This window comes from Lepidothrix coronata, unplaced genomic scaffold (genome assembly GCF_001604755.1).
Source record: "Lepidothrix coronata isolate B3197 unplaced genomic scaffold, Lepidothrix_coronata-1.0 Scaffold19, whole genome shotgun sequence".
NCBI lineage: Eukaryota > Metazoa > Chordata > Aves > Passeriformes > Pipridae > Lepidothrix > Lepidothrix coronata.
In genome coordinates, this window is record NW_016690199.1 from 2,507,140 (window position 1) to 2,516,819 (window position 9,680).

A 9,680-nucleotide genomic window follows, 5' to 3' on the forward strand; every position below is an offset into this window, starting at 1 on the left:
TTGTGTAGAAATTCCCCCAGGTTTTCCGTCAGGCCCTCAGACCCCGATGTTGCACCAGGAGCATATTACCTTTCTAATCTTTAGCTGGCTGTCCTTTACAAACATGCAGGGAAATACCAGAGGTTGTTAAAGCATGAATGGTGTTTCAGATCTGTCTCATGTTTTGTCCCCACTGCCTGCTTTCCAGCAGCACTGGGTGCAGACTGCATCTCTGTTTCAGCAGGTGCCAGAAGCACCGGCACAGGGCTGAAGGATGCTGTAAAATCAGAGCAGGCTTCAGCCAGATGCACACCAGGGCTTGAATCTATCCTTTCCAGAGAAGAGAGGTATTAAGTAGGTTAAATCTTGAAATCTTACTGGAATTGCAGAAGAGTTGAGTGCTCAGTTCCCTTAGGATTTTTTGAACAGGTGGAATATATATTCCCAACCCAATGGGTATATATAAAAAGAACACCAGATTACCATCCCCTGCTCTGCTTAAGGACTGCTAGTGTGAATAACCTTGGATAAAGTGTACTCAAGAACCTGATTAATTCTGCTTGCCATTCAAACTTGCACTAAATAAGACATGAAACTCCAAACACAAAACCAGCCATTCTTCTGTTCTAGCAGTTTGCTGTCAACACAAGACAATAAAATATGAATATTTTAGATCCATAATGCCGTTGAATAGGAAATAGGAGCTATATTGTGCTTCACATGCATGGCTAGCTCAGTAATGCTAATGTGATTATCTCACTGAACTTTTGTGCTGTCGCTTAAGGGTAACTTCGTCTTACTTAGCTGGGATATACATATTTGTTTCACACAGGTCTAAAGGCTTTCTTTTTTTTGTGTGCTTGTAGAAATAAGGAAACCTGATTTGCCTTGTCTGTCACAAGGTAGCATCCTATCTTGACATTAAATCTTGGGCATAAGAATAATAAAATAATAGAGTTTTTGACTCTTGGAGAAATAAGGACAGGAGACAGCAGAACTGCCACCTTGGACTTCCAGAGGGCAGACTTTAGCATGTTTAGGAGACTGATTCACAGAGTCCCTTGGGAGGCAGTCCCAAAGGGCAAAGGAGTCCAGGAAGGCTGGAGATTCTTCAAGAAGGAAATCTTAAAGGTACAGGAGCAGGCTATTGCCATGTGCTGAAAGATGAGCTGGCAGGGAAGAAGACCAATCCAGCTGAACAGGGAGCTGTGGCTGTAACTCAGGAAAAAAAGTTCTTCCTATCTCTTCCTCACACTGTGCTCTTGAGTGTACAAACACTGCAAAGGCTCTCCAATCTACTCAGTACATCCTGGAGCACAGCGAAAGTTCTCGCTAGCACACTGCCCTTCAAACGTTGTCATGTCATTTCACAGTTCATCACTAATAACCCTGATCTTACCCTTTTCTCCTTCAAACCTTGGTTAAAGCCCTTTCAGTGGGCGGCCAAATCCTGTGCCAGCTGCTGAAGAGGTTGAGTGATTCAAACATTTGGAAGTCTGGGGGCAAGCTGATATCTTTAGGAACACTTTTGGTGCCCATGACAAAGTGGTAAAGGTGTTTCTCCTCCAGGCAGCAGTGCAGGTACTCCATGATATTACTCAGCCACAGCAGGAAATCCCTCCTGCGCCAGTCTGACAGGGATATGGTGTTCAGCACGTGCATCAAAATGGTCTTCAAAGTATAGGGGAAAAAGCCTGTGCCCACCAGGCTGCAGGTGAGGAGCTGCAGGCGTTTGCAGTGCCAGCTGCCATGTGGGACCCGCCTGGTGACGTGTCCTGAAGAACTTCTTCTCCGCCACAGCATAGGCCTCCTACCATGTTGTGCTTGGGGTAAAGAGGGGCTCCGTAGGCTGGCTGCTCACAAAGTTGTCCAAGACACCTTGCAGCACCCCAAATATCCTCTCAGCCATGAGGCTTTCCTTGCATTTGGTCAGCTTGGATTTGCAGGAGTAGCTGGAAGGCAGCACTGTTAAATGCCCCTTTGCAGCGAGCACAGCTGTGAAGGGTGACCAAATATTCCCATTTCCCCAGTGCAGGGGCACAGACAGGTGGGGAAGCCGTAGGTATGGAATCAGAGAAACCAAAGCCCACCACGTCAGCTTTTCTGCCAAATACTCAGCTGAGCAGCCGTGTTCCCCACCAAGGTGACGCACGAACACTCAGAGATGCGGTGTTTGTTCAAATACACGATTTATTGTAAACTTTATACCAAGTAAAGCTCCCAGAAGGTCAAAGGTTGGACTAGATGATCTGAGAGGTCTTTTCCAAGAAACTTAATGATACAATGCTATGTGCAGAACCCGTAGAAGAGCTGTCTTCTGAGCTGATCTGTCATGTAGTTGACCTCATGCAGTGCCTTAGCTTGGGCATCTGGGTCCTGCACCAGGTTCTGGAAGAGGTTGATGGGCTGGGCCATTTGGAAGGCTTTGGGTAAGCTGATCTCCTTGGGCATGTCCTCATTGCCAAAGAAGAAGTGGTTGAGGCGCTTCTCCTCCACACAGCATCTCAGGTACTGCATAACATCATCCAGCCGCAGCAGGAAATCCTTGCGGCACCAGCCTGCCAGGGGGATGAGAGTCAGGAGGTGCATGACCACAGTCTTCAAGGTATAGGGAGAAAAGCCTGTGCCCACGAGAATGCGAGCACAGAGCTGCAGGCATTTGAGGTAGCAGCTGTGGCGCGGGGCCTGCCTGGAGACGTGCTGGAAGAACATCGCCTCTGCCACAGCGTAGGTCTCTAGCCACGTCGTGCTTGGGGGGACAAGGGCCTCTGTAGGCTGGCTACTCAGGAAGATGTCCGAGTCCCCTTGCTGCACGCCAAATATTATCTCAACTAAGAGGGGTTTCCTGTGGGCTTTCTTCAGCTTCAGCTTACAGGAGCGGGTGGAGGGCAGCACCTTCATGCTGTAGTGATGTGAGCAAAGCACCTCCTCCCAGGCTGAGGTCACAAACTCCTGGAACCAGAGGGCAATTTTCTGTGCATCAAGGTAGGGACCAGTGCAGAGAGTTTGTAGGAGGCTGGGCTCCTGATTTCTCTTCAGTTCCTCCTTGCAGTGGTGGAGGAAGCACAGTGTCTTGCTGCCCCCCTGCTCCTTGGTGCAGGTGCACACCAGCTCCACACAGACACACATGCCCTTCTGTGGCATCTCCCCTGTGGTGTTCGGTTTCAGGTGGAAGGTGTGCCCACAGGGTGGCTTCAGGGGCACAAGCATGCAGTAGACAACATCCTTCTCCTCCTGGGGACTCCAACCTTCACAGGCACTGCCCACCCCAATGGCTGGTTGCAGCACCAGGAAGAAGCTGTTCAAAAAGCGCTCATGGGAGACACGGAGAAGGTCACGCATCAGCTCCTCCACCACCCGTCTCCTGTGGGCCAGCTTATGCACTGACCACTGGATGCGCCTTTCATAGATCCTGGCCAGATCCCTCTCAGAAGGATCTTCTCCCTCACTTTCTTCACTCTCTGTGGAGCTGCTCTCTTCTTCGTCACTGCTGTCCACCTCATGGCTCCTTTTCTTGAGCTTCCAGCAGAGGCCCAAGAGCAAGACCTGGATTCCGGCAAGGGCCCAGAACTGCCACTCATGCAAGGCAGCCCAGAGCAGGGCTCTCCAGGCCTTGGCAATCTGACCCGGGGTCACGCGTTCCAGCTCCTTCTGCAGCTGAGTCATCTCTTGGTCAAGGTACTCTGCACGCTGCTGCATGTGGTCACGTGTCTCTTCATCCAGTCTATCACTAACCAACCGGGGGTACTCAAGGATGCATTTCAAAAGCAGGATGAGGAATAGTTTCCTGAAGGTCATGGCCTCCTCTTTGGGACAAAAAAAAGGAAGAGGTTGAGCAGCACTGGGAGGGAAGGAGTGAGGGAAGGAGAGAGGGAACTGGAGGTGAGGGGAGCTATGACAGGAGACAGAGGAATCTAAGGGCAGAAAGGAGAGGGGGCTAAGCAGCTGGCAGGCAACAAGGCCTGTGCCCAATCACAGTGGTGGCACTGTGCTCTGTCCAAGGTGTGCTCGTGGGGGACTGGGCCCTGGGAGCAGGGGAGAACCACTCCCTCCAGTGCCTGTGTTTCTGCTCTGCCCCTCATCCAGCACAGTCTCCTGCCACGTGTGCGTTCATGGATAGTCCAGTTTGTACTGCAAGTGTTGCCTGCTGGTGCCTTTTGCACCTGCCCCCATTGTGATGACACTTCCCTTGTGATGTCACAGGCACCAGACACATCACAGCAAGGCCAGCCCCACCCTTTATCCCCACTCTGACTCAAGATACTCACAGTTGCCTTTTGAACAAATCAAGCAGGAGATAGTTCATGCAGTAGCCTTTGGGCCACTCCGAATGGGGCAAGATGTGAAACGTGCTCTATACTGCACCTGGGGAATATGGCCATACCTGGTGCCTCTGGCAGAAGCACTGGAGGAGACTGGAGGTCAACCTCTGGATTTTTAGAGCTGGGGATACAGAGATTCTGAAGCCCACTATACTCCAACTGAAAAAGAGATACTGGCAGCTCAGGAAGGGGTTTGGTCTGCTTTGGAAGTGGTTGGTACTGAAGCACAGCTCCTCCTGGCAGCCCCATTACTTGTGTTGGGTTGGATGTTCAACATCATGTAACAGACAGTACATGGAGTAAGTGGGTAACACAGATTGCAAAACGAGCTTGGATGGGAAACCCCAGTTGTCCAGGAGTCTTAGAAGTGACCACAGACTGGCCAGAAGGCAAAGATTTTGCAATGTCACAAAGGAGGAGGTACCATGTGCTGAAGAGGGCTCACTATAAAATAAATTCCAGAAAGTGAGAAGAAATATGGATTGTTTACTGATGGATCTTGCTGTATTGTGGGAAAACATTGGAGATGCAAAGCAACAATCCAACAACTCACACCATTTTTCCTGCTTGAAACACTGTCAAGCAGGGATGGAGGCCAAAGACATGGACTAAGTGAATTCAACAGACATTTCTGTGAACATTTTAGGGACATTTGACAGAGGTGTTCCATAGACTAAGGGAATGATGTCTGTATGTATATCTATGAAATAAATAGGGAAGATGGTATGGGAAGTGTGAGACTTGGCATGACGTAAATGGTATGGAATAAGGGGTGAATATTGTTCTGATTGAGGCTGGGATAGAGTTAATTTCTTCTCAGAAAGTGGCACAGTGCTGTGTTTTGGATTCAGTACAAAAATAATGGTGGTAACACACTGATGTTTTGGTTGTTGCAAAGTCAAATCTATCCTTAATCAAGGAATTTTTTTTTTGTCTTGTGCTCTGCCAGTAAGGAGGTACAAAAAAACAAAAAAAAAAACATCTGGGAGGGAGCATAGCTGGGACAGGTGATCTGAACTGGCCAAAGGATATACCACAGGTTGTCATGCCCAGTATATAAACTGGCAGATATGCCCAAAGGGGAACTGATTGACATTTGGGAAAGTGCCCGGCATCAGTCAGCACGTGACAATCAATTGTATTGTACATCACTTATTTTGATTTTTTTTTCTTTTTATTATCTTTATTATTATATAAAGTTATATTCTACTTTATTTCAACTCTTAAAATATTCTTATCTCAACCTATGGGGTTTTACTATATTTCAACTCTCAAACTATTCTTTTCTCAACCAACAGGGTTTTACTTTCGATTTCAATTATTAAACTATGCTTCTCTCAACCTGTGGGGTTTTACTTTCAGTTTCAACTACTAAACTATTCTTTTCTCAACCGATGGGGGTTTACTTTCGATTTCAACTCTCAGACTATTCTTTTCCCGACCTACACGGTTTTACTATATTCAACTATTAAAATATTCTTTTCTCAACCTACAGGGTTTTATTTTCAATTTCAACTATTAAAGTATCCTTATGTCAACCTATGGGGCTTCACTTTCCATTTCCCTCCCATTTCACCTGTGAGGTGAAGTGGGTTAGGGCAGTGGGGATGGGAGTGGGCAGTTTGAGGATGGGGGTAGGGGGTGGAGGAGCAAGCAGCTTTGTGGGCAGATCCCTCTCAGCACGATCTCCTCCTTCACTTTCTTCTCTCTCCTTGTAGCCACTCCCTGCTTCACAGATGATGTCCACCTCATTGCTCCTTTTCCTGAGCTGCCAGAAGAGTCCCAAGAACAGTCCCAGGACAGCCCAGAGCAGGGCTCCCCAGGCCCTGACACTCTGTTCCATGGTCTCGTGTTCCAGCTCCTGCAGCAGCTGCGTCATCTTTTGGTCCAGATATTCTGCACGCTGCTGCATGCGGTCACGGGTCTCTTCATCCAGTGGGTCGCCGACCATCTGTGGGAACTGGAGCATGTTTTTTACAATGCCAAAGAATATCATGGCAGCCATGGTGGAGAAGCAGGGAAGGGAATCACAGAGAGTTTGGGGCAGTAAGGAGAGGGTGCTAAGCAGGTGGCAGGCAGCAAGGCTTGCACATGGTCCCAGTGGTGGCCCTGTGGCCTGCCCAGGGCATGCCCACAGGGGGCTGAGCCCTGGATGCAGGGGCAGAACCACTCAGTTGGATGCAGCGTTTCCACTCCGGCCTTTGTCCAGCACGGTATCTTCCCAGTCTGTGCAGTCACTGCTGGTTCAACCTAAACTGGGGAGCATTGCCTGGTGGTGGCATTTACACCCGCCCCCATTGTGACACATCCCTTTTGATGTCACAGGCACCAGACACATCACAGCCAGGCCACCCCCACGTTTCATCCCCATCCCAGTTCAGTGACTCATAACAGAAACCAAAGGCCCAATGCCCAAAAAATGCAGATCCACTCTGGAATGGCCTTCCTGGGGCTCCCTTAAGAAAGCAGACCAAGGCTCCCCCTAAACCTTTGTCAGACACAAAACTGGATGACATGACCCAGAGATGTCTTCATTCCTTGAAATCTCCTGTGAGATCATATTGGTTCCCTCAGCGCTGATCTCTGTGCTCATGTCGGTGCTCTTGGGGCCTCTGTGACACTCCTGAATGCGTTGTGTGGAGAAGGACTTGGGGGTTCTTGTGGATGAAAATCTGGACATGAGGCAACAGTGTGCATTCACATCCCAGAAAGCCAATCCTATCCTGGGCTGCATCAAAAGAAACATGGACAGAAGGTTGAGGGAGATGATTCTTCCCCTCATGAGGCCCCATCTGGAGTACTGCATCCAGGTCTGGGGTCCTTAGACAAGGAAGATTTGGACCTGTTGGAGTGGGTCCAGAGGAGGCCATGAAAATGATCAGAGGGCTGGAGCACCTCTCCTGCAAACACAGGCTCAGTCAGCTGGGGTTGTTCAGTATGGAGAAGAGAAGACTCTGGGGAAACCTCATTGAGGCCTTCCAGTACTTGAAAGAGACCTTACAATAAAAAAGAGGGAATTGTCTACTCCTGTGCTCTTTCCTCAGTTTGGGAAACCAGCTTGTACACCGTGATCCTCTGCTGTGGATCCTGCTGGCACCACAGCTGCTCATCTCAGCAAAATGCTTTGGCCCAGATCATTTGCGACTGGCATTCTGATATCTTTTCTTTGTGCTGATTCCTAAGGGCTCACATATCACAGACACCCCTTCCCTGCTCACACTGGTGTGCATCTGACTGGCTTTCTATTTCCATGTGTCCTCCTCAGTGGAGTGAAGAGAAAAGAAAGCTAACAAGGACATATAGTCCCTCCACCAGCATTTGGCCAACAGGGAGTTTGGAGAGAAGTCAGCTGGAAATCAGGCTGCCTTCTGGAACCAAAGTGGAACAGCAAGGAAGCAGGTCATGAGACATCATGAGTCAGGTACTGTTTTTCTCACACAGACCATCACTATATATTAAAATACATTCACACACATACATAGTGTACCTCTGGCTGCTCAGCATTCTTATACCATTTGCTCTTGGTTTAGGCAAAGTAATTTGCAGGAAAGTTACTTTTGCCCTTTGCATCATCTTGCACCAAGGAGGCACTAAAGCAATCTGACTGCTTGCTATAAAATCTCACGTGCTCTGTTAATTGGATGGTACACTGATGACATCGTCCATTTCCAGGACCTTCTACTCACAGTTGTTAAAACAAACACATAGACCTTTTTTTTCCTATTAGGAACTGCATAGAGGTCTCAAACTATATTCCAGCTGGGAACATGCAATTAATCATCACACGAGATAAAAGGATGCTTTCCATATGTCACATTTACAGGTGTCTTTGCCTTGGACACATGTGACTTCTGTGAGATGCTAAGAGGAGAAGAGAAAGCTGGGCCTGATGTTCACCCTACAAATTTATGTTTGTAGTTAGCCAACACCAAGGATAAACAAACTATTCCATGCTTTGCAATCCCTCACAGATCTTTCTGCCTGTGAAACAAAGGAAATATGCAGCTTCTTTATTAAAATGAATGAATAATAACTGAATAATGAATATCAATGATTAAAATCCCCAGTATCACAGCCCCATCTAATGGACTGGCTGAAAGATATTCAAAGGACCTACAAAGAGTCTATCTATCTGTTCTTTTGCAAAATAAGTTACCATGATAAACAGGACCCTGTGGCACATTAAACTCTTAATTATGGCACAGGAGGCATTTTCTCTGGAAATTAAAAAGGTTGCAAAATGGCTACAGCCTCTGGGAGGCAATTCTTAGAAGCAAAATGTAGCTCAGTGCTAGTGACTCCTTTATCTACTGCCTTCTGTATTCTCTTGGCACAGATTAGCGTGGAGAGGGGCGTCTCCATATTTCTTAGTCATGTTATCATTATGCCAATGACTCTGGAATGCCATAATCCTATAGAGCAGCATGGACCCAAGGGAAAACACAAGGAAATCACTGAGAGGAGAGAGATATCATTTAATCCAGGCTTCATTTGCTATTGTACATTTGAGACCTTTTTTTTTAATTATTATTTATTAAAAAAATGGCAAATGATGTGTGGCTTCTAGAGAAGTGGCTTGGCCTGCACAGTGTGAAGACCAGCCTCAGGGCTGCCTGTGCTACATGCTGTGTGATACAACTCTGTAAACCTGCACGATCATACAGCCTTTCTTGTCTAATAACCAAACACCTGTGGATTAAACCTCACTAAATAGTTACAAGAAGCAGGATGCTGAAAGGAGTGGTGTCATGAGGTTTACACCCAAATCCACAGCTTCTGGAGGGAAGCAGAAGGAACCTTTTAGTTTGGAGGGGGTGACAGATTGAGTAACTACTAGTTTCTAAACAACTGCAAAGGTGTTTTGGATCCCAGTAGTTTTTGTGATACTAGGTCACTAGAAATTTCTAGGGCTTCTTCCTCTGAGCTGCTCTTAGCTTCTCTAGCAGTGACAACTGAAAATACTTCTCAGATGACTCAGAGCTCTGAGCCCACATTCAGTAGTGCTAATTAGGCAGCTTACTCCTGAAAACAGGAAGAATTAGGCAGCACAAGCCCTTTATAGGTGTTCTCATCCGGAGAGCCCATTCTTCTTTCTTTTCTGAAGGTTTCCCAGCACTTTATTCAGCTTGTTAAGAAAAAAACTTAACAAGATCACTAATAACTTAGGAGATCACTAATATTTCCTGTGTGAGACTGAGTGCCCAGACAAAAACAAGGTCTTTTTGCACCAAATCCATAGATCTGTGTGATCAAATCCATAGATCACTCCTCTGTATCTTAGAGGAGTTTTGAGTTGAGTATCTGACTGCAATATTTATCACACACATACCTTAGGGTATGGACTTTGGTAAGTGGACTTTGCTGGTGCAAGTCCCACAA

The 9,680-nt window shown here is 47.2% G+C and overlaps 1 protein-coding gene across 2 annotated transcripts; it reads right to left on the bottom strand.

Annotated features, from left to right (window-relative positions):
- Positions 1–2,160: 2,160 nt before the first annotated feature.
- LOC108493703 (inositol 1,4,5-trisphosphate receptor-interacting protein-like 1) lies at positions 2,161–6,569 on the bottom strand. 2 transcript variants are annotated; one of them, XM_017807411.1, is made up of 2 exons: positions 6,127–6,569; positions 2,161–3,591 (listed from the first exon to the last, which is right to left on the bottom strand). In XM_017807411.1, the coding sequence occupies exons 1-2, from the start codon at positions 6,304–6,306 to the stop codon at positions 2,266–2,268; spliced, it is 1,506 nt and encodes a 501-aa protein (XP_017662900.1). In that variant the 5' UTR covers positions 6,307–6,569; the 3' UTR covers positions 2,161–2,265. The 2 variants fall into 2 exon arrangements, with proteins under 2 accessions (XP_017662900.1, XP_017662898.1); XM_017807409.1 differs by lacking the exon at positions 6,127–6,569 and adding an exon at positions 4,038–4,208 and having other exon boundaries at positions 2,161–3,785.
- Between the last annotated feature and the right edge of the window lie 3,111 nt (positions 6,570–9,680).